This window comes from Engystomops pustulosus, chromosome 1, assembly GCF_040894005.1.
Source record: "Engystomops pustulosus chromosome 1, aEngPut4.maternal, whole genome shotgun sequence".
Taxonomy (NCBI): domain Eukaryota; kingdom Metazoa; phylum Chordata; class Amphibia; order Anura; family Leptodactylidae; genus Engystomops; species Engystomops pustulosus.
In genome coordinates, this window is record NC_092411.1 from 254,872,123 (window position 1) to 254,898,025 (window position 25,903).

The 25,903-nt window shown below is 42.4% G+C and overlaps 1 protein-coding gene across 1 annotated transcript in view; it reads right to left on the reverse strand.

Moving 5' to 3' along the window:
• Positions 1–3,393: 3,393 nt before the first annotated feature.
• SLC30A9 (solute carrier family 30 member 9) overlaps positions 3,394–25,903 on the reverse strand; it is a 61,817-nt gene continuing 39,307 nt past the window's right edge. Inside the window, exons 11-18 of the mRNA XM_072125011.1 lie at positions 24,278–24,413; positions 24,160–24,199; positions 23,810–23,881; positions 22,560–22,667; positions 19,064–19,229; positions 17,500–17,629; positions 16,297–16,410; positions 3,394–5,682 (exon numbers count right to left, since the gene is read on the reverse strand). Coding sequence (XP_071981112.1) covers positions 5,638–5,682; positions 16,297–16,410; positions 17,500–17,629; positions 19,064–19,229; positions 22,560–22,667; positions 23,810–23,881; positions 24,160–24,199; positions 24,278–24,413 — 811 coding nt within the window. The 3' untranslated portion in view covers positions 3,394–5,637. The remainder of the gene's footprint in view (positions 5,683–16,296; positions 16,411–17,499; positions 17,630–19,063; positions 19,230–22,559; positions 22,668–23,809; positions 23,882–24,159; positions 24,200–24,277; positions 24,414–25,903) is intronic.

Consider the following 25,903-nt stretch of genomic DNA (forward strand, 5'->3'; position numbering starts at 1 on the left):
ACGTATGTTCCGTATGTCCTTATAATCCGGCGCTCCACATAACTAGGGGAGCGATACAATCAGTGGGTGCACATCCATTGTCATTGGATACCGGTGGAGGGGTTATTAATGATCCTCTATACTGCTGATGACTACTACATGATGAAGGACTACGGATGTGGTATATGAGGCCATACAATAAGGAGAGCACCAGCAGCAAGGAAGCCAAGAATACAAAAGTAGCTTATCCTCCATCTCTGTTAGAAGCTCCTCTCTAATATTTAACATTGGTTATAAAGTTGTACGTCTGAAGCACAAGAAGCGATCTCACCCCTTTGTCCGCTGCAGACTGGGTCACTACAAATAATGGCTACCAATCAGTCGCCACCTTCCAACAACCATCATTCAGGACCAAAATGGATCATGTTACTGTATATTCCCATCACCTAATGGTGAATACATGTCTCATTGTGGGGGTCTGACACATGGAACCCCCCTGATCACTACCTCCCCATGTGTAATAGCTTGTCTAGGACCTCTCTCGAGGAGTCCCATGAACTTCAAATGGAGCACAAGAGAATGTTTGCCATTCTATTCTGAAGATCTATGGGGGGTTACACTAGCTGGACCCCCACTCATGCCACACTTATGCCGAATCCTGTGGATGGTTAAACAGAACCTTTAATTGCAGAATGTCTTTATAGTAGTTACAGCACAATTTTTTGGACACATGCTTTTTACTTTGAAAACCAAAAAAATGCTAAAATTCTGCCTTCCAGCAGCCACCACTAGATGGAACTCACTGTATATAGTTTATACTTTAAACTCAATACCAAATCAGTATGCCATCAGCTCCCAAGCTCCCCCTAGAGGTAAGGCCAGACAAAAAGAATTCCATCACTTCACTTGTCTATGGAAGGGATCTGGAGCTTTGTATCAGTACTACTATAAAGCAATGCTCTGACATGTATCAGGACCGAAAATGGGAACTAAAATGTAAAGGTTTAATGTTTAAGGCCAAAGCCTAACATAAAAGAGATTTGTAATCCTGTCCTGGAAAATATAATAATAGAAAATACTAATCAGTGCCTAACATTGGGCTCACCCTTACTCACTGTGACAGTATAGTAATTCCTCCCTGTGTATATACATAGGACTGACTACACATCAGCTCACAGGCACCCACTATTGCTTTCACCTAAATATATAGAGGATGTATTTTACCATTGAAATAAATGCCCTCTTATCAATAAATAAAAATATTCCTAAAAATAAAATTATTTAAAATCCACGTGAAAATAACAAGGAAAACTGGAAATGTATTTCTTCAAAAATTGAGATATTACAGATATGGCATCAGTGCAAAAATGTCTATACAGATGATGAATGGAGGGTGAGATATTATAGGAGTAGCATGGGGGATGAGCCGTGCTCGGAGGTTTTTTGGCCGCTTCCACCAGATTATGACAATTTATTCATAAGTTTCTAGGGGGAAATACAGGAAAAGCAGAGCAAAGTTGTATAGTGTGGCATCTAGTCAAGGGGGTGTGTCCTTATACAGTCTGATTATGCAGTACACACTGCAGTGTAAAGAGACAGACCGTCAACTGGCCACGCCCATCTGTCAATGTATTCTTATTTCTTTTATAAGTGGAACAGGCAGGAAGCCAAGTTATATTAGCACTCGGTGGTGTTTGTACAGCTACTAAATAATCTAAGATAGATATTTCTCGTGGCCTCAATCTCAGTCGGCCCCACAGAATTTATAGGGGCAGTAACACATGAAGGGGCAGTATAGATGTATGGACACTGTTCCATTCAAATGGTGGACATGGGAATCAAAGCCAAATGGGATCCCAGCCAACAATGATCCGTACTGGTTATTAAAAAAACGTATCTATATTTTTAGATCTAGCCTGGATGTTACCTTCAGGCAGTCATTATGTCATGATTTTCGGAAAGTTAATAGGATAACAACATCTAATCTGATGGTAGTATTTTTTAAAGGGAACCTGTCCCCAGGTTTACCCCACTAAGCTACTAGTCCCCTAGTAGTGTATGAAACGTCCATTCTAGAATTCAGGCAACTCTTCTCATCCCTTTTTCACATGAGACGAGTCAAGTTTAGTGGTTGAAGGGGGAGCATCAATAAAAAAGCCAATTACTTCTGTTTTATAGCACATAAAATATGGTTTTTTTGTGTCATATTAAAGATAAGAATCTCATCTTTAAGATCCCATAATGGTTCTGTGACCCCCAGAAATGGACATCCTCGCAAGGTAAAGTATAGGCGCAAACTGGATCTTTACCTGCAGCCTGCATTTCCAGCTAGCTCTTTAACTGCCTGTATCTACGGTTCTGTAACCATAAGCCGGAAGTGACCCGAAGATTTCATCGTTACCATGAGACAAATCATGTGTTCAGGTAATATAGAACCAATGAAATTGGCTTCTGAAGTGACCCTCCCCCTGCAACCACAAAACGTTATTCTTCTCATGTGAAAATGAGGTGAGAAGAGTCATATTTGAGAGACTTTGGGGGAGATTATTTATCATAAAACGGGTGAAATTTCATATGGAATTATAAGTACATTTCATACCATCGCTGAGGGGACTAATAGTAGGGTAAAACCTGGTGACAGGTTCTCGTTAAGCCCAGTGCAGGGGATAGTTGATCGCTGTCTGAACCCCAATAATCAAGAAGAACAGTAGCCTATAGTGAACAGGACTCCTACTATTGGCTGTCCTGTATGCCATGCCATAGAGATCAATGATCTATAAGACAGACTTGCCTTGTGTGTCACCAGTTTATGAGAAAGCTTAGTGAAAATTTGGGCAAAGGGGGAGATTGAGGGTGCAGTCACACGTCGCGTTTACTGCATGCGTTTAAAAACGCATTGCTACAACTGAAGGGAGATTTGCCTAATTAAACAGCTGTTAACACCTGCATTTACAAAACTCATGCGTTAACCGCAATGTTAACACATGCGTTAACAATGCGCTAACAACCGCATGCGTTAACACTTGCGTTTTGTATGCAAGTCAAAACTATATTTTATAATTGTAGTTCCAGACAAAAATTGTTTTTGCCCCAGTGACAATTGGAGTTTCAAATTTTTTTGCTGTAATAGGACCAAGGATTATTAATAAAGCTTCATTACAGACACCTTACAGCTGATCATTGCAGCCTGGGGCTATAGTAAAGCATTCAGAGAGCTTCACCAGAGGTCACAGTGGGCAGAGGCGTCCGTCTGTAACTAGGGGTCGTCCGTAAGTTGGGAGTCCTTTAGTAAACGCTTTGTAATTCCTGTAATTCCTTGTACGGTCTTAGCCTGTGGCATTTCAATATTATCCTTTATATAATTTTCATCCCCTGGTATTAACAAATGAAAGTTTCTACTGAATAGCAGCAAGCGGAGGTCTTGCAATCAATGTCCAATTTTAGAACTTTTTTTTTTTTTTTTAGAATGCGGATAAAAAAAAGTTGTGACATAGTATCTACTATAACTGCTGTTAGGGCAATCCGGATCATCATATCATTCCAACATTTCCAAACTAAAGTGGAACACCGAGTAACAAGCTCATACGAGCGCAGATCATGTAGGACTCCGCCAAGTTACTGTATGGCCGGGATCATGTAGTGTGGAGCTCTGTGCTTCTTTCTATATAGCAGCATTCAAGGGGGTTTCTGGGTTTAGCACAAATCCCACTAACGGCCAAAGAGACGCAGAATAAAAAAGGAATATGAGATGTTTGCACTCTCTTTTCTAGACATGCAGACCTCGTTCTGTCTAGTTCTGTCTCTGCCAGGACTGGTGTGACCCCTGTGAGGGGCACAGAGAATATGTAGCCTTAGTGCTCACAGGTTACAGAACACATCATCGAGGATATCACTATTCTTCGACATGTGATGATGAAGGCCTATGACTGACCATATCTAATGCACATTAGAGGTAAGTGTGCTTAGTGACACCGGAAAACCCCCTTTAAGGGAACCTGTGAGCAGTTTTAACCATACAAAGGTGTATACTGTGGTAGGTATTGTCCCTGGACATCTAGGGAACCATTACCGTATTTTTCGGCCTATAAGGCGCACCTCTAATAAATGCCTGCTAAGACATCTAGGTTCATATATAAGGCGCACTGGAGTACAAGGCGCAGGATCAAATGCAGTACCTAAAAATGACCAGCAGGTGGCAGACCTGTGCACAGTTCAAGCCAGCTACACTTCCCGGGAAACTTGTCTTCAGCGTGTCAGAGCTCCGATCTCAGAGGTATGGGCTGCTGGGGGTTAATGCAGGGTGATGCAGCAGGGGTTAAGCGGTCTCCCTCTGCCCCTTCTCCTTCCCTCCTCAGCCAGGGTGATATTCCTGTGGGGTACCCTGTGGCTCCTTCTCTTTCCCCTGTTACAGGGCTGTCAGATATGTGGGATTGTTACTGATGATGATTGGCTCGTGGTCGTATGGCAGCTCTGGTCTCTCCGTGCTAGGGGAGGGCAGGATGGGCACAATGTGAGTTGTGGTGCCAGGGCACTTCAGGAGCTAGGGACCCTGTATACTGTGTGGGAAGGTGCAGGAAATTTCTGGGGATGGAGCTATTAAACACTGGTAAATGTACAGTACATCTTGTCTGTAGTACATTTCTGTATAAGTTCATATATAAGGCGCACCGGCCTATAAGGCGCACCTTTGATTTCTGAGAAAATTAAAGGATTTTTGGTGCGCCTTATAGGCCGAAAAATACGGTACATTGTGTAAGTTGTTAGTAGAGACAGGATGGTGATAAGTGAAGTTATATTCCAGCTCTGCAGCTCCTGTAAGAGCTCTAGGAGGGTCTTTCAGCCTGAAGAGCTTTCTGTGCTCTGCTGCTCCACAGCCCCTCCCCTTAGCTGAATCAGGACATTGATTGGAGTATTTCATCAGCAACTCAGAGATGAGGTGCGGAGCTGTGGAACAGTTCGTTGCAAAGAGCAGAAAGCTCTTCAGGCTGAAAGCCCCGCCCAGAGCACTTGCCGGAGCTGAAAACCTGAATTTAAAGTTTACTTTTCACAGTCCTGCTGCTGCTTTCTACACACACAAAATTAAGGTTACACTAGTCTCCAGGGATTACACCTAGCACTGTCAGCAGGTTATCAAGGTCAAAACTGATGACTGATTCCCTTTGACTTAGATTTTACTATTTACAATAAAGCATTTTCCCTCTTCCAAGCAATTTGTTCTTTTTTGTAGACAAGATATGATGAAGTAATGGTCTCTGGGATTAAAGGAGTGCAAATGGTTCATTTACTACTTATAGTTAAAAAATAACTTTGCATCTAAAAGGAACTAAATACAACAAACTAAAAAGCTACATTTCCTGGCAATGGAATGGAATAAAACAATGGTTTTTTTTTTACTGAATTGAGGCAGTTTTACAAATAAATAACACTCGCGTTCCTTTGTCCTGCACAAAACAAATGTAATAATGTTACAAGGGCGGACTGCAAGATGCTCTTGTAAACATGACTTATTATGCCAGGCATTTGCATTGCAGCGCGATCGGCGCTCATTTACAATTTAGTCATGGAGCATGCACCCTGGAAAATGAAATGAAGCTTTTCGTACGGCCTTCTCCTTCCTTCTCCCTCTATGAATTGCATGAATAGGAAATTCTTCGGCTCCTATAAAATTTCCAAGTCGACGTGCCGCACGTCAGGATTGCGTTGCTGTGAGAAAGGAGGAGAAGAAGTAATTAATGACACAAGGAAACATTTGCATCCGGGGCACATTATTCGGGCTGTGACAGTAGAAAAATGGTCTGTGCTATAGATATCTACTAGAAACGATAGCAGTCGGGAAAGAAATGCCCCCTGCCTGCAGATCGGTGGACGTGCTCCGCACCCACAATCCGCTCACATCATAAGTGAGGCTTAATGGCCATAATTAACACTGGAAAGTCCTCTTCTCCCAGCCGCCGGCAATGTGTACACAGAAGTTCTGCAGAAACAGACGGAGGAGCAGATGCCACCAGCAGGTCTCACTCATGACCACGCTCGCAGGTCGGAGCGATTCAGCACCTCTATCAGTAGGGATCCAAGTCTCCTCAAGACAGACTCATATACTCAAGGGAGGTTGTCACCCCAAGAATAATACATTGTCTGACAGCATCATGCCTACACAGTAACGCACAAATACAAATGAAGGGAGAGTATGGACCAAGGACACACAACCTTTTGTGCTCGGAGGGTCACATTTTGAGAAGGAACCAATAGCAATTGATCACATGAAGTATAAAATGACATTTATAGCCTCAAAAAATAATAATTTCATAAAAGTTTGAGAAAAATTAGTGTCTTCTCTGTTCGAAGACCATACAAGCGTGTGGCCACCTCTACAGCTGTCTATAAACCACTGAAACTACACCGCCACACAGGGCCGGAGTAAGGTAGGTGGAGGCTCCTGGGCTCAAAATCTAGTGGAGGTCCCCCGCTGAATGTAGCCCAGACAGTGGTACAGATTACTATTCTAAATTATCATTAATATTGTTAACTTTGCCTTACTGACATGTTAGCCCAGCTGCTGGCCTAGTTGGTAGTAGTAGCAGTAGTAGTGACCACTAGTCCTAGTCGCCACACGCCACTGTTTCCCTAATAGTTCTCTCCCCTACTCTCACAGATTGGCATGAGTGATCTATGAAGAAGTAAACCTAAGGCTGCATTGACATTAACATATGCCCAAACGGCTACGGCCGGACAGGTATATGTCAGCTGTGATGGAGAGGAGGAAGGGTGACCCCTCCCCTCTTCATAGAAATCTACTGCACGTGGCCCGTAACACAGGGTACTGAGTTTTCCCCTCTGTGTGGCCATTGCTTTCTATGGGGGATGCATGTACAGCCGTACATACGCCGCCCCCCATCAGCCTAACTGATGGCTAGGATTTGGAGGGCAACAAGTACCGCCAACTAGTGTTGGGTACTAAGAGTTGGGGGGGGGGGGGGGAGATCTGGTGTCACTCTGCATACAGAAAGCCATCGAGTAGGGCTGGACGGGAACACACTCACTATGGGTCACAATCACAGCATGTAGGCAGAAAGGAGGGCGCACGTGCAGTACGGAGACATCACCGCTGCGCATCACTTTATGCCGTCGTGAATACATATCCCAGGAGGGAGGCTGGGACCGGGAGCCAGAAGGTCAGATTAGAATAAACTGGCGGCACGGCACGGTTACTCCGGCTATGACACATTTCCAGCAGTCCAAGCATTGGTCGTGTCTGTGTGTGAATATAAAACTTTATGAGGCTATAAAAAAAAAAAAATAATGAAAATAAAAAAAATGCAATTACCGACTTCCAGAGTTTGCAAGTTTCTGTATTCTATGCACTTCAGACTTTCAATATAAAAATCTATCAGTGCTGCTCTTATGAAAAGCTACATTTAACATGGAAAATCATCAGTCTGCTCCAAAAGACTATTTCACCTTCATACATCGAGCAGTTATTAGCCGTGATGTATCTGCAATGAGTTTACAGAAGGGGCAGCGTGTGCCAGGGAGGATTACATCCCGTGTATTACCCCGGGGTAACATTGTATCTCATTGTTTAGTCAGCTTGTCCTTAATGCCCCTCTCCTCATCCATCCGATAGATTTGCCACCTTAGGGTGACATCTTATAGAAGGTCCCAGTGACATTTTGAACATTTTTATTTATATTTTCACAGTTTTAGTGCAGTTGCCAATGACAACAACAACAGACACCTGATGGAAGGTACTACCGGAAAGGTCATCACATATACTTGCCTGTATGCATTATACTTATAGGACTGTATTATGTATAGACACTAGTATGTTACAGAGGACACTCACCAGGTGAATTTGGGGACTATTTATACAACTATTGTTTAGATTATTGTTGCAAGTTTTGGGATCTTTCCAGATAATGGTAAAAAAAAATTAGGCAATGTCCATTTAACAACTTCCATTTATATCAGACATCACCATTCAGAGCCAGACTGTACCCCGCTGGACCCCAATGGTGCCAAAGGATCCGACGTAATATCTCAAATCTGACAGCGTTGTCATCAATACATACGGGGTAGTGATGCCTTTAAGGGGTTGTCCAGCCTTTTGATACCGATGATCTATATTTAGGATATGTCACCTATTAAAAGAGATTGGTCAGTGGTCCTACACATGGCACCTCCAGAAAACAGTACAGAGAAACAAGAGGTTTGTGACAATGGTGTAGTGTAGACACAGACAGCACAGACTGTAGACAAGGATTAGGAATATTTTCCGAAAAAAAAAAATGATCTTGATCATTGGCTACTTGTAAGTCCCAATTAAAGAGCACCTCACACAGCATCTGCTACATCGATAGTGACTACAGGACAGTTTATGAAGGTAACCAAGTTGCTGGGGGATAATTGGTGCATTAAAGGGGTTATTCAGGCATTAAAAAAAACACGGCTGCCACCTTCCAAAAACAGCGCCACACCGGACCATGGTTTGGGTCGTAAGTAGTTAGAGTAAATTTATTTCTAAATTACCAAGAAGAGGAGCTGATCGAGAAGAGTTAATTACTTATGGCTTGTATGCAAGATTGCTGCAACCAGACTTGGGAATCAGTGCTGGGTTGTGTAATGTAATACTTCTAGACTAGCGCATTACTACTATTAGGCCTCATACGCACATCGCGGGCCGTAGGCTAGCCGTATATACAGCAGCTAACATACTGCCGCCACAGAAGTACATTGTGCACGGCAAGCACACGTGTGTCACCATACCATGCCATCACTGGAACACTGGATGTACTCATACACAACTCCCTATGGAGATGAGAGGGGTGAGGAGTGCTCACCCATCCCCTACTCCAGCCAAATGCAAGCTACGCCTGGCCTTACTGTGTTAGATTTGAAATTTCATGTCCCGCTTGCCAAAAAGGAAAGTGATCTGTAATATAAAGAGATATTCCCTTTAACCCCCTTTCCGGGATGTATGTATTGTATAACATCAAGAGACGGGCACAGTCTTAGGCTACATTCACACGATGTATGCCCGCTGTACCGTAGTACGGCGGGCATACATTGGCGCTGCGGAGAGGAGCAGGGGATGAGCGCTGCTCACCCCCACCTCTATCCATAGGAAGATACAGCGCACGGCACTGTATCACGGGAGAAGAAAGGACATGTCCTATCTTTTCCCGGGCTATAGAGCGGTATGGTGCCACACGTGTGCTGCACCGTGCCCCTCCTGTACAGGTCCGTGAGCCCATAGAAGTGTATGGGGGGTGTATATCGGCCGTACATATTTTGGCCGTATAGACGTCCCCCATACATGTGTGTGAATGTAGCCTTAGGCGGTGTTCACATGGTGCGTTTTTAAAGGCAACACTCTGTTTCCATCAGGTTTAGCAAACCCAATACCTCAGCATGTGATCATGGTTGGAGCCTTTCTATTGGATCTCAAATCGCTATCAAAAGGCACCATGTGAACGCAGCCTTAGAGAGATTTCATCTGACTTGGTGTCTGGGGCTCAGCTTCTGTGTTCTGTAATAAACAGGTAGCAGTATGAGCCGGGGAATGTGTTTAGCGTTGTGTACTGCACGTAACGCGCTGTATTCTTACCTCACCTAATGATGCATAACTTAATGTGACAGATCTCATCTCTTCAGTACATGCATCAGCAGACAGCCTGCGCCTGGATTATATGACTGCATTATAGAAAGTGCATACAATAGATAAGCAAACAAGTGATATAACCGCAAGCTCCGGAGAACAAACAGTCACATCCACGAGAAAGAAAATCTACGAGATAGGAACCGCCATGTGCAAATCACAGATAAATTAGTAACACTGCATGTGCCATCCCCTGTTATACAGATACTCCCATATCTCTTCTTATATTCATTGGGAGGGACCTGCCTTATCACATATGTGTTTCCCATGAAATACTTGCAAACAGCACCACGAGGGAGATGTATCAGGGCTTGTAAGACAGTTTTGTGCGTACTGGCCCTGAAATAGTTGCAATGCCAGGAGCACGGCCAGGAATTGCAACTATTCCCACCCTTACGCCTCCTCCACTCCAATTGGGAAAGGGGGCTGTTCCTAGCGGTGGAGTGAGCCGGCTTTGGGTGTTCTCTTTATTGCGTACTACCTATAGTTCCGTATAATTCTACGCCAGACAGAACCCCGCGTAGAATCATATGGCAGCGCAGTCTCCACCCCAAATTTATCTGGAGATTGGAGGCCCTTGATATAACCAGTGCATGAGGGAGGCACAGGGGAGGCATCATATGTTGGTGCACCATGTGTCTGTGTATGATACCCCCCCATATGTTTTACATTATTTACATGCAAAGCACATGGTGCCCGTTCCATAATGAACACATTCCAATGGAAATGCAATTGGGATTGGGCTAAAACCCTTTCCTCTTGCATTTGAATTGCCTTTCAAAATGCTATTCAGAAGCCACATGTGAACACGTCCTATGGTTGCACGTTTACGGGATTGTTACGGTATAATGATGGGGAAAAAAAAATATGAAACAATGAAAACTTTGCAAATAAATCAACATATGACAAGAAGAAGTTTCTAAATGGCCACAGCTGTAGCCCTGCACCTTCTATGGTCTATGTGCTGATAACCACTTTAATAGCAAATTTATTAAAAGACCGGAGCTCATATTTCATAAAATTATAAAGCATTTCGGTAATAATCACGTAATTAATCTTTAATTATCATTATGCCAAAAACATGATAGATTATTCTGTTAAACAGCAGACCAGCAAATTAATAATGTGAGGCTATTATAGGGGAATACTGAGACGGCGCCATCTAGTGTATGACATACAGTCATTAGTATAGTAAGAGTGCTCTGTAGGCCTAAGGGCCAGGACACATCTCTGATTTGTCGTAGTTATGGTACTTGCATCCATTTTTGTGAGCCGAATTGAGAAGAGACGAGTACAAAATGGATAAGTTATAGTGGAAAGACTTGCATCTGTTCTGTGTGTTTGACCACTTTGGGTTTTTGCTCATAATAACTGAAGCTAATAACCGAAGACCTAAAGGAAATGTGAACTGGGTCTCAGTCTGAGATCTGTAGTCTCCTCTGTTCTCTAGTACTGTAATATCTCATTAAAACATTGTAATGACCCCCCCTTATCGACCCCACGTAATAATTTCACACATAGAATTCCAAGAGGAATAACAGAGGAACCTCAGAATGCAGAGGTCACAATATTGTACACGCATGGGGACAATACACTTATTTACTTACAATAGTTTTTTAAACAAAAACTGAAGATACTATGATTTAGTATAAAAAAAATAATAATGAAAATGCATTTTTAATGTTTTGTTGGGTGGCAAGGGCTGAGGACAGGATGAGGTTAAAAGCAACTCATTTTTTTAACAATTTTCTACGGATTCGCATCTATTCGTTAACTAGAAAGATTGATTAAAAAAAAAGTTACAAATCTGTAAATGTAAATCTTTCTGATTTTGGAATATGATTTCGTTAAAGACTCTGAGTTTTTCGTTTCCTCGTGTTGTGAAGCTGGCAAAGAGGATCCAAATATTAAATGAGAGAATGTCCTAAATTTCGCAGGTTTCTTCGGGAGCACAGTGCGAGCACAGCGTGGTAAAACACATGTACACAAAACTGAAAATAAACTCTCCGGGGAGCTGACAAGTTGAATAGTGAAGAAATTAGCGACTATAAATTAGCAGCAGCAAAGTCTGTTGTAGAAACAGAGAACTTAAATGTCAAAAATTCGCTGCCTCATTTAGTCGGGGGCTCAGTCACGGCAGGGACGCTGCCTCCTGGCAGGCAGGGCTGCACTCAATCTACTCTACTTAGAGAATGTAAACTGGCTCAGAGCTACAGTATAACCCCAAATCCAATATGGAAAGGGGTTATACAGATATTATGATAAAGCGGACCTATCCTCTGTCCAGTGGTCACCGTGCACAACCTCATGTAAATAATAACGGCCCAACGCATTCACCCCTTCAAATAGCTTATCTTATCCCACATACACAATTCTATAAGTTTCTCCAACTGAGACATGCGTATGAAAAGACGATCAAGGATGAAAGGATTCAAACTTCAAATCACAGTGTCCTAAAAATAGCAGTAGGAGGGCGCCCGAGTAAGGGAATTATATCCTGTATTTACTCTAGATTACTGGAAGAATACTTAAAAAAACACCCTCTTAATATAAAGGATAAATGGGAAGCAGATCTGGGGGAAATTTCTGACACTCAATGGAATGTAGTATTGGAGAGTATACCATCATTGTCTCCGTCAGAGGCCCAAAGATTATCACAAATTTATATTTTGCATAGGGTGTATAAGACGCCAAGCATGCTCCATAAAATAGGAATTCGGTCTGACTCTTGTTGTCCTAGATGTTCAACTCCAAATGCTAATCTACTTCACATGATGTGGGAGTGTAGGGAGTTGGAGGAATTCTGGAAGCAAGTTCTCCATTTAATACGGAAAGTATTGTCGGTGGACTTGGAACCGGACCCGAGAGCCTGTTTATTGGGTCTGATTGAAAGTGACACCATGAAAGGAGCTACCTTGTTATGTGCACAAAAAATTTTATATCTGGCTCGTAAGGCCATAGCGGCTAGGTGGATCCAAACCTTGGCACCTACAGTGCAGGAACTCATAAACAAGGTCAATAATATAGTCAGGCTGGAATGGGGAGTGTATCTGAAAAGGAAATGTCCTAAGGCCCCTTCTCCACTGGCGTTTTTCACGCGCGAGTTCTGCGCGTGCATTTGACGCTCAGAACTCGCATTGCACTCTGTCCCATTGTATTCAATGGGTCTTTCTCCATTAGCGTGGTTTTTAACGCGCGTGCTTGCGTTCGTTTGCACGCGCGTCAAAATCGCAGCATGCTCTATTTTTGCGGGTCACGCGCGTTTTTCACGCCCCATTCAAGTCTATGGAGATGCATCAAGAACGCATTGCACTCGCAATCATTGCAAGTGCAATGCGAGTGCAATGCGTTTTAAACGTAAGGGTTGCTAGGTGACCAGAATAACATTATTTCCCCTGCTCGCGATCGAGCATTTAATTAAAAAAACACAATGAAGAACAGTGAAGAATAGAATAAAATCATTGTACACAGTGAACACAGTGACCACAGGATCATTTAAGATAAAAACACAGTGCAGAACACAGTGCAGAATAGATTACAGATGTTCGGCACATCTGCTTACTTGTCGGGAGATACGCGCGGAACGGTGCGAACAAAATAGCATGTGAAGAACAATATATATGTGTGAAGAACACATTGCAGATGTATTTAAACATCTGCAATGTGTTCTTCACACACATATATATTGTTCTTCACATGCTATTTTGTTCGCGCCGTTCCGCGCGTATCTCCCGACAAGTAAGCAGATGTGCAGAACATCTGTAATCTATTCTGCACTGTGTTCTGCACTGTGTTTTTATCTTAAATGATCCTGTGTTCACTGTGTACAATGTTTTTATTCTATTCTTCACTGTTCTTCACATCTGCTAAATTGTCGGGAGATAATATACGCGCGGAACAGTGAAGAATAGATCGCCGATGTTTGCAAATTATCAGAAGACATTATTTTTCAATTAAATAACACATTTTAATCCCAAACCATGGTCCCTTTGAAATATGCTCGAGTCTCCCATTGAATCGCGCGTCAAAAATGCGCCGAAAACGCAAAAAAAACGCAAATTACTCCAAGGAAAAATGGAACAAAAACGCAGCCAAAACGTCAGTTTTTCACGCATTGCACCCTGACGTGAAACGCAACGCTAGTGTGCAAGAGGCCTAAGAAGTTTGACAGGATATGGGGCAGGTGGTTGAATACGGCGGGATTACCAAATAAAGCTCTGATAGATCTGCGGAACAGTACTCGATACCAAATGATGTTGTTAGGCACATAATGAATAGATATTTCTTTATCTAGGTCCTCTACATTCTTTAGTAAGACTTATAAGATCTGGAGGAGTGGTCCTTTGATACAATTATAAATCTAGCCTTAAACCGTCTGCTACATGGTAAAGGGGTGGTGGGGGGGGGGGGGGTTGGAATGTTATGATGTTGTATTACTTTGGTCTTTTGTGTCATAGACTGTATGTTATAAAAAAAGTGTAAAAAACCACAATAAAAATGTTTTGATCCAAAAAAAAAAATAGCTTATCTTATGGAATAGCAATATAAGGATCTGAACGGGAATGGTATTTTCATATTCCTGTATATGTCATAAATACCTGTTACAGGTGAGACCCACATGTTATGAGAAGGGTCTGGGAGCAGAACTGTTCTAGTTGCCCAAGGGAACCAATCAGAGCTCAGCTTCCATTTTACCATAGCTGTTAAAATTAAAGCTGTGCTCTCATTGGTTTCTCCCGAATCTCATCCTGTTAATATAGAGAGTGACTTTACATGCATGAAGACCCACATCAATGTCTATGGTGTAGCCAATAATAGGCAAGCAAACATGCTCAGCCATTGTAGCAGAAGATGAAAATATCCCATTAATCGCTGTTGGTTCTTTCAACCTTTTTCTTGTTAATCCTAATATTTGCTGCAGGTTCTAAACCAGTGATGGGCAACCTTTTGAGCTTGGTGTGTCAAAATTCGCCAAAAAACCGAGCATAACTCGGGTGGTGTGTCACCTTGAGAAAAAAAAACTAATTTTGTGATATTTAGAGTTTAAATAACAAATACGTATAGTTATTTAACTTACCTGCTTAGTGACTTCTTTGTTAATCTGTTAGTTGTTTTTTTTTGTTGGTCTTTCTGTTATTTAACTTGTGTGGGGTGCCATGAACTAAGATATGTGAGGGGGAGGGGGAATTCTTCCAGTGATGGCAAACCTGTGGCAGTCCAGCAACAGCTAGTTTTAAGGACATTTGTGTCCTGAGAAGTGCCCCCCAAAGAGTGTACATCACAGCCCAGCCCAGCAGAGCTCAACTCAATAAATTAACTTACCTAACTGGCACAGGCTCCAACGACACCACGAGCCTCCTTTACTCCTCTTCAGGCCGCTTCAGCTCCTGTGTAGATGTTCCCGCGCAGGCACAGCATAGGTTGCGTCTTTGCGAGCTGGGGCTGCTCTGTCTCCACGCTCCACTCTGGCGTCATTGGGCGGCCTCCGCAGAGCAGGACAGGAGCAGCAGCTGCGATCTCTCTGACTGAGATGCAGCCGCTCGCTGCAGACCACATCGCCGACCACATCGCCAACCGACCGCCGACCGGGCCCCAGACAACAGACAACTACACTACAGCAATTTTTCTCCAGCAGCCGTGTGTCACTGAAAATGGCTACGTGTGTCAGTGCTGACACGCGTGTCATACATGTTCTAAACGGAGCAGAAGAAATCTCTGTCACTATGCTTGCACAGAACTACCCCTATGTATATACCCAGTCTACCCAAAAAATGAAGGGGCAAAACCCTGCAAACTGCACTATGTGCAGTTTGACTTAGTAGTGTGCAGGAGGCGCCAGAATCAGGAATTGTGGCACCCGTTCTACACAAATCTGGTGCCCCCTGCACTGCCCCAACAAGAGTGCACCACTTTTTTTGATGCATCTTTAAAATGGGGCGTGCTACACATTTCTGTTTTACTTTGCACCAGTCCGACTGAGCCCTGGAAAGCCCCTTTCACTGAGGAAGTTTGTTTCGCATGAGGAATGGTGCAGCCGTGACACAAAAGTGCGTGTTTGCGGCAGATTTGTGTTGCGTTTGCATTATGTTGGACGCTGTAGAAAATTGTGCACCTAAAGGGGCGTGTTACTGCTTAGTCAAAGTTTTCGCCACATCTATTAGAGTGACACAACAGAATTCTGCATAATGATAGTTCACTAAAGAGGTGCAACTGTGTGCAAACTTTTTCGTAATAGTGCTCATTGCGCCAGATAACTGAACACCGTGCGCCACTATTGAATTATCTGGCGCACCTTGCACATTTGTGATGCGAGCGGCACAAAGGCAGATTCCAACAGTTTTGAAATATCTGGTCTATAATCTTTACTTTACCTGAACTGTACCCGGAGTACAAAGATACCATAAAAGAGAAGAAAGGGACTTGCTGCTCAGAGTAACAGCACAACTTTGGTTCTTCCAGAGGAGATCAAGAAATAAAAACTGTGCTGTGACTTATTGCTGTTGGCACAGGCCCCCCCCCCCCCCAAATTAAATCTACATTTTAGGCACCTAAATAGCCTGGTTACCCACAGTTTTATGGCAATTCACTAGTTGTGCTGTGGATAACCAGGGCGGTTTTCCTGCTAAATAATATATAAATCAAGAAATACAGCTGTCACTCACTTTAAGTTCCTTTTCAAGTCTGTCTACTTCAGCTCCCAGTGTGTCTATGATGTTCTCCCCGTGTTTAAGCATAAAAGCTTCCAAGTCTTCTGGAGTCTTCACCTGTCGGATTTCCTGCAGTATAAATAGGAGAAAATATAATGATCCATATTACTTAAAGGAAATCTACCATCACAATCAAGCATGATAACCCAGGGACACTAACTCATAGATCCAGGAAACACGACTGTACTAATCATCTTATATTTATTATCCACGGCCTGCTGCCTTTTAATAGCAATTTTTATGCTAATTAGCCTGAAGTGCTCCTGGGGTGTTACCCTGCCCGGCTTCATAGGCCATTACATTTTCTACCCTTCTGCTCCCTCAGCCCTTCCCCCTCCCTGTTTGATGTAATCTCACTGCAGCAGAGGACATTTCAGCACACAGTGGTAGAAGGGAATACTCCTGCACAGCCTGTGAATCTTCTGCATGGAGGGGCTCTGGGTAACACCCCAAGGAGCCCTACAGGTTCATTAGCATAATTTTATAAGATGATTTTTTATAAGATGATTGCTTGTGAAAGATGAAAACAATATAAAAGGGCTTTGGGGTAAAAAAAAAAGTCAGCACAGGCTGCATCTATAAGAAGACCAGACCTTGTTGGCCACTTTGTATGAATGTATGAAGTGTAGGGTGAATATATTTTATATATATATATATATATATATATATATTTTAAAGACTTTTTAATGTCATTTTGAGTTGTCACAAAGTACACTGCATCCAGGTGCATCTTGGGTGGTGTTCACATGATACGTATACTGCACTAGAAAATGCATTGCAATCATTATCATTAACTTAAAAATGTCAAAAACGCATATGTTTTTGCATGATCTGTTTGCAATGCATTACAAAGTGCTGTGCACCATGTGAGAAGAGCTCTCGGCAGGAGACACATGGGACGGCGCAGCAGCAAGTTATCCACAATGATTTATATAAACAGCATAGTGGATCGGAGATCTACATAACCCACTGCAAGTTATGAATATGCAGCTAATTAATTATTACTCATCTGTCCCTGATCTCAGCATCGATGCCCCCAAACCAATCCAACAGTCACCGATGAAAACACGCGATAATGTCCGTTTTTCTCGGGCGTTAGTCTGGTCTCCGTCTTTCTGAGATTTTCCATTTCTTGAGATTCGGAGGTAATAGACTTACTTGTAACACCTGGTCGATATCCTGCTTTTCCAAGTACGACCTGGTTACTACTCGGCCATCAAAATCCACCTCGGCTTTAAACCGCACTTTACTCATTCCCATGTCTGTGGCCTTTACATCGTGAATGGCCCTGGAAAAAAACATATGAGATCTAGAGCGAACAATATATATCCTGAACATGTGTCTGGCATATAACCTGACTTTCTGTACATTTTAATACACAATTTACTTTGTAAATGGATAGAAAAAACCCTCCTCTACTCTACAGCGCTATGTACCATTAGTGCAGATTAAATGACTATTAATATACATCCGCCGCAGATGAAATGTGTTCTGGATAAATAGGATACAAATTAATCCCGGCCTTCGATGGCTTATGTTGTAGGACAATAATTGTCTGCGGTAAGTACAAGGCCCCCGGTATCGGGTCTGGTACATGGGTCTGCACATTGTGAGCTCTGGTAACATGCGGCTTGTTCTAAGCTATAACAATAGATAGTGATTTACCTTCCATTCCATTAATGATCATAATGGGGATCATTTATAAAAGCTGCTAATTCTCAAATAAAAAGAAAAAATCAAGAAAAAGTCTGTGCGTCAAGAAGCTTTCAATTAAAATCATAAAGGAGCGGAAACTTTCATCTTGCTAGTAGGAGGTGGGATAAAAAGAGCAACTTTTTTATCAATTCACTTTAAAAAAATGTATATATACATCCTGCATTCCATATGGATTATATACAACCACTAGGAATTACTGGGGGCTCAGAGGCCAGAAAGGGGGGGCGCACCTGATGCTACAAACTTCCAGCATGCATTGGTGATCTCGTGCTACTCTCCTCCTGAATGTCGCCAAACTAACAAGAGGAAGAGATTTCTTTTGCAGAAAGATTACAATAATTCAAGCACAGTAACTAACTGTGGGAACAGGGACTAAAAGTTATTTCACTAAACTTATATACTGGAATAGTGTAAGACAGTAACAACCTGTGAAGCTGCAGCATGGAGGGGCTCTGCCAATGCCCCCAGGAGCCCTTCTGGCTCTTAAGCATAATTTTAAAAGTTGATTTTCGAAGTAAGGAAGCCATAGATTAGAAATAAGATCTAGTGTCCCTGGTTTATCATGATGGATTTTGATGGTAGATTTCCTTTAAAGGCCGGAGCTACTCCGCATCCGCAGAACGCCGCAAATGTCGGGTACTCGGATGAGTGAGCGCAGCTACGATGAGCTGTGTGCCGAAGATGAAATGGTAGAAGGAGAAAAGAGGCTACTGGGGCGTGGAGTAGCTGCGACTTGTAGCCTCATGTCCGGCTACTCCATGCTCCAGTAGCCGCTTAACAAAATTTAAATATCAGCGGATTAAAGTTTTCTACCGTAAAAGATAGCCGGGATGTGAGGATTAGCCCAAAAAAGGGCTATCCTCATGTCCCATTCATCCACCTACCACCCGTTCTACCTTTATAGGTAGAATCGTGGTGGTAGGTTCCCTTTAACATCATTATAAAAAAAGGATTTTATTTTGCCTATTATTACATCTAAAACCATCTTTGCTGACAGTGCTCATACCTTACAGCAGGGTCACTCTCTAGGAGTTCAGTGAGACGCTGGACTTGTTCTGGTTGTATTGATCTACCGATAAGAGCCTCGGTATTGGTGTAAATAAGGAATGCGGATACTGCTCCTAATAACGTGCCTACGCCCAGCGAGCCCAGACTATCATAGTAAGGATTTCCTGAAAGAGATCACAAAACCACAAGAGGAATTTTGACAGCAGAAATCGAAAAAAAACCAAACAAACAAAAAAAAAAACAGCAATACTATGCAAAAATGGCACACGTCTGAAGGCAGCTAAGGTGGGTGTAACAAATAAGTGGCGCACGTTTATGGAGAAGCCACAAGTCAGTAGAAAGTCACTGTAGGCAGCACTAGAGATCAGCAGAGCGGATAAGAGTATTAGAAACCTTAAAATTGAACCTGCCTCTGTGACAGGTGACACACGATAAAACAAAGAGACGCCAGACCCCGCGCTTGGCAGAACTAACAGATGTGGCTGCCGAGATTTATGAGGTGAAAGAAAGCATTAAAAGTTCAGAAAATAGCAGCGAATACACATAATTCATGGAGATTTGCCTTGGGTGCCCCTGTCCAATCAACAAAATGTTTCCAGCAACTATATCACAGGCTGATTTATTATTAACAAAGAACCTGACACCAGATGCCGCTGATTGGAAATGGCGACTAATCAGACAGAAACCTACATCCAAGGCAGCGCCATACATGGACCTGACCCAACTATTAGGAACATATAGAACTATACAGACTACTAAGGCAAAACTATACACGGAACATCTGCAAAGAGTTTGTATATTCTCTTCATGTTTCCTCTGGGTCCTCCGGTTTCCTCCCACACTCTAAAACATACTGCTAGGTTGATTAGATTGTGAGCCAGACAGGGACTGATCTGGCAAAACTCTGTGCAGCGCTGCGTTATCTGTGTGCTATATAAATAATTATTAATATTTTATTATAAAACATGGACGTGACACAACTATCAGGGAGATGCAGGACTATACAAACTACTAAGTACTACGGCAGCCCTGTATATGTTACACGTGAATTGTGATCATACAATTGGAAGACATAATACTATATAGAGGGTGATGACACACAGACTATTATATTGTTATACATGTTACACATGGATGTGATCATACAATCAGAGGATATAATACTACATAGACTGTGATAAACGTCATAAAATACTAAACAGTGAGGAAGATTAACCCCTTCTTGGCCGATGGTCATTGGTGCCTAAATAACTAGGTCAATTTTTGACATTTTGCTAAGACTTTCTTTAAATGACAATCACAAAAATGTTTACTTTGTTTTTTTACATGACATGTGAGACTTTAACTTAATAGGATCGTTTTATTGAATACATTTTTTTTTTTTTTTTTTTACAAGTAGTAACTTTTACCAAACTATGTTATAATTATGTACAGAATTATTCCATCACCCTTTCCCAGGTTCAACTACAGATACAGATGGTGCATGTATATCTGCAAAATGAAAGTCTTTCGTGCAGCTCCTTCTACATTCTGCTTTTAGGTGACAGGCCGTAAGGGGCACACTTCAAAGGGTCTATATCTCATGAGCCCTGGCACCTAAAAACACAATTCTAGAAACAATATTAAACAAGAGAATCCCCACTTTAGGATCGTGCATGGATGCTTAACAGAATTCACTTTTACATTTACAATCGGAAAAAGACAGCTGTGCATAAAAATCAAAAATTTTGGTACAATTTTAAAAGGAATGCATCATCACATTTGCACATATACAGCCAGTGACAGGTTCCTATAGAGCCTATTAACTGACTGATCCCCTTCTTTTAGCTAAAATTAGTTTCACTTCCATCCACATAAATCACCTTTTATATCTTATATTACCTGGCATCAAAAAGGGCGTGTCCTGCTCATCCGGCCCCACCCATATAATCCTTCCCATGCCTTATGCCTCCTTACTTGTCACAGTTGATGTCAGGTGACCAGAGTGACATGATCTCAGCCCCTTAACAATAGCAAACTGTACCCCATGCAGGTATCTGACCACATGAATTCACAGCTGCCTCCATGGACTGTTACTCATCTCCATCCTCCATGGAGGCTGCTGTGACTTCCTGTAATCACAGTCATGGTGTACATCTTGCTATTGTCAGAAAGCTAAAGGACCTGTGATGATGTCACTGGTCACATGTCATGAATGTAACATAAGGCACCATGTAATAAAATTGACACAATATTTCCCATTTGTACATAGAGCTTTATATTTCTGTAGTTGAATATTAGCATACAGTCCCTAAGTACACTGGGGCAAAGCACTCTTTTGAAGAAACACAGAGCTGTCAGTCAGAATAATGGGGTGTGGCTCACTGGCAGCCTGTGAGAGAAGAGTCACAGATACCGGACATGAGTCACAAAAGCCCTTTTTAAGCAGTCATTGTTACTTAGCGTGGTCAAAATCTGGTGACAGGTCCTCTTTAAAGGGTGGATATCTCCTGTTCTGTAAAAAGGGTTTTTCCCATGAAACAAAATGGGCCCTATCCACAGGTCTTGGTGATGAGAGCCACAATGATCATGAGAATGGGGGAAAACCCCCTTAAGCATCCATACACATGGATCAGGAGATATTGCCCTTTGAAGCTGGCCACTGTCATGACGTCGATAAACATACTTTCTGCAAGGAGCATGTACAAGTAGGACATATACAGCCGTATGGCAGTTGTGAAGGTGTTAAGTATCCTATTTTGTATAAAATGAGATATAAGTGGAGATGCGATTATCTGTTTTACATATGTAGTCCCAACACAGAGACCTATGCCCAATCATGTGAAATTCTGGCGTCCCCAGAGGATTAGGAGTATGAGTAGGACCCAAAGTACCCTGAATCTTCCCAGTGATTTAGAGACTTATCCTCTATCCACAAGACAGAGAACACTAGGGGACCCTCAATGATTAGCGATGGCCCCGCCAAAGTCCCCCATGAAAATAGGGATAAGTACATGCTTGATCCTTGTTTCATTGGCTTTCATACCAAGGTTGCATGTTATAAGTATAAGGAATCACAAGGTGATCAGTGAGGGTCCGGCAGCCGGGACTTCCACCAACCACGAGAATCCGTAGAATGGGGGTCCAGTTCTCACCAATGGATGGGGGGGGGCAGCGCAAGCATGCCTCCTACCACTCCATTCATTAGTATGGGAACAAAAAAAAAAATTTGACAAACGCATTACTCAGCCATCCTTTGCACTTACTAAGTAAATGGGAGGGACAGAGATACCCAAGCACTGCACTTCCACACAATTGAATGGAGCGGCAGGATAAATGTGGGACCTACCACTCCACTGTCAGTGAGAACAGAACCCACATTGTCTCAATCACTGGGGGTCCAGTTCCCGTAATGTGTGGAGGTTCCTATGGAGATCTAAGCCACAGAAACACCTAGATATAAAGAGATTTCAGACAATGGTTCTAACGTATAAACCGCAAAACCTAAAAATTACCTGTGAGCGAAGTCAGACCCATACAAGAGGCAGCCATGATGACTCCCAAAACTGCAGCAGCATCCTCCATCAGAACCACATTAGTGCTGGGATCCTTGGACTGGATCACTAGAAGAACAAAGGCAGAGTTTACATTGCTGCAATATGGCCATGATAGGACTCTTGAATTTCAGTGTTCACACTATGGTGGACGGATCATTTATACATCAGCTGCAATGTATGGCACTGATGGCACTGCAACCTTGGTGCCGTATCAGAGAATCAGTAGGTGTACTACTAACGTACTGGTTATAGGGATTGTCAGGAGGTTGGCTGCTTGCTTCCATAAACAGCTCCTCTCCTGTCTATTGGTATTGATACTAATCTCCTTTCATTTCTATACAGCTGAGCTGCAATACCAGGACAAACCATAGTGAGACATGGCACTGTTTGGGGGAAAATGAAGCCACTTTTTCCAATACCCCCTTTAAAAAAACGTCCTCAAAGGTCATAGAGACCCGTTCAACAAGGATGTCAGCAAAGAACGGGCACATGCTATCAATCATACACCATGTTCTAAAAGAAGTTGTATGAAGTTCATATTAAGGGTTTGTTCTACATTTTCCAGGAACAGCGTCACTCTTTTCTAGTGGCTGTGATTGGTGTTGTGCATAGCCACTACTTTTGTACAATAGGTGACATAGCTTTTAGTATAAGAGATGCATACTGGGAAACATAGGGGTATGAGGCTACAAGCAGATCTAGTAATGTGAAACCCTATAACCAACAACTTGATCCACTGGACAAAGAGCTTGAAAAGCGTTGCATTGATTTTGATGGTAAATTTTCTTTAGGTTGCATTATAATTATCCATCTACAAGGAATGGACATTGGTTATTCATTTGTATTGCCTTTAGTATGGAACCAGGAGAGATTCCCTTGAAAAAGTGGATAGCCGCTCTAAAAACTTTATTGCAATAGTTCCCAACCTGTGACTTGGGATCACCAGCCTGGGATAGTAATCCATAAGACTACCACAAGGACATGTTAACCAGAGAGTGTATTGAATGCTATACTCATTTTCTAAGGTGTGTACCATCCATTTTACAGCCTACCCTGTAGCTGATAATGGGGGACATTTAAAAACCATGGACTGGCAGCACCACATTTTACCCTAAAGTACTGCAATTGCATGGCTGAATATGGCTATGGCAGGTTGGGGAGATGTGCCATATGGTGGAGACTATAGACTGCTGGGGCCTTGCACTTACCATACTCATAAAAGGACAACCCCTTCGTTCTTGCGCTTTTCCTAATCTCGTTTATAGCGACCAGGAGCGTAGCTATGATCAAATATAGAAAAAATTAATTTAGCAGAGAACCTATAAAGGATATCTAGGATACAGATCCGTGGTTCTGGGTCATCACATGCAGGCCATAGCAGCGCATAATCTGCCTCTTGTCCAGCTATGTAACATAGCACATGCATGAAGACAATCACCAAGTAATAATAGTATGGCCACATCTAAATACCCGCTATGGTAGTATAACTACTATAGTGCATGCAGAAAGAATAGCCAGGATTTCAGAAGGAAGAAAACAATATCAGACCATTTCTTACCTCCTTCAGAAACTAATGATCCCGCCAGAATACAATACGCCTGCAATGAGAAACACCATTTTTTTTCTCCCTTCGGAGCCATCTGTCAGAGTATATTATGGGGGGAGACAAGTCTTACCCAAAGTAGAGATTCTATAGGCTGCGGGTGGAGTAGCCCCATGATGCCATGGTACCAAGAGAGGCCAGCACCCATCATAAAAATACCAACGCCGCTGATCAATGAAGCGATGTAGCGCATATTGGTAAAACCGTACCTGTGCGACAGAGAGCAATCATTAATGGTTATTGTTATTAACATATTACCATTCATAAAACATACAACCCCCACAACTGTCTCATGTTTTATCACTTGTCCTCGGCAACCCCTTTTTTTCGGGTCAATTCAGGTCATCCATACACCACAACGATAACAAATTTCAATGGGCGCACTTACATTTCCCTTGTATGGTCAGAGCCGTACAAGTAGACAGAGATTTCTCAAGGAAAAATCAGCTGTGCACATTGGTGGGTTTGACTGGACAAACTTGGTCACCATTTTGCCAGAACCCAGTACACCTATATATCTGTACTGAGTTTGGACATTTACAGAGCGTGTTGGACCTAACTCGGCCCATGTAAATTCGCTCCTACATACTGATCTGTTCAGTCCCTGAATCACGGACCGTGCACTGTCCCGTTTCACAGAGTAATGATAGGATTCCTTGTAGCATAGTGATATATTATACAAAGATCCCTTCCTTCCTAGCTGTAAGCATGATTATAGTACATGATTATAGTGGGGAAGCAGAGACTCCTTATATCATATCACTATGATACAAGGAATCCCATTGTTTGTCAATGAAACAGGACATTAGATAAATAAAAATTGATTAAGCAAAGAAAACTTATTGTGTGTGCCAAAAATTCATCTGACATTTGTGGACTGAGGAACCCCAATTTTTGAGCACCACACAGCTTTTGAAGAGTCGGAACCTCTGCTATCAGACATTAGATAGTCCGTGATTCAGGGATGGACCACAGCAGTTTGTAGGAGCCCTTTGAGCCACAATGCTCGGTCAATGTCCAAACTCAGTACAGAGAAACTAAGCTACAGTTCTGTTGTACTGTGTTCTGGACACGTTTCATATTTTTTTCCACGGACAGCGGATCAGTGAAAATACAAGCCAATGTGAAAACACTCATAGAAATCAATGGCTTTGTGAGGCATACGTGGAAATCACTAAACCACGGACATGAAAAACAACGCCAATGTGAAAGAGCCCTAAATGAATGGCTGTCAGTGTAATATTCGGACAACCTGATCAGATTTTTGCTGCTGTATACCAGCAGGAAATCACTGCAGATGTGACACTGCTTCCAACATTTCTGGTACAGACCCACAGTTTGGGTTCCATTGCTCTGAGTATTTTAGGTGAAATTTAGTAAAATCTATGGCTGCGTTGACACGTGGTTTTGAAACGCAATACAACAGCTGAGGAGAGGAGCTTTGCTGAACTACATTGCTGTTAACATTTGTGTTTACAAAACACAATGTTAAAGCAATGATTTACCGACCTGTGAACATAGCATTAACATTGTGTTAACATTTGCGTTTTATAAACACATGCGTTAATATTTGGGTTTTGTAAACGCAACATGAACAAGTTGCTAAAGCATTGCTTTAACTTTGCGTTTCGTAAAACACAAATGTTAACAGCAATGTTATTCGGCAAATGTCCTCAGCTATTGCATTTAAAAACGGCAT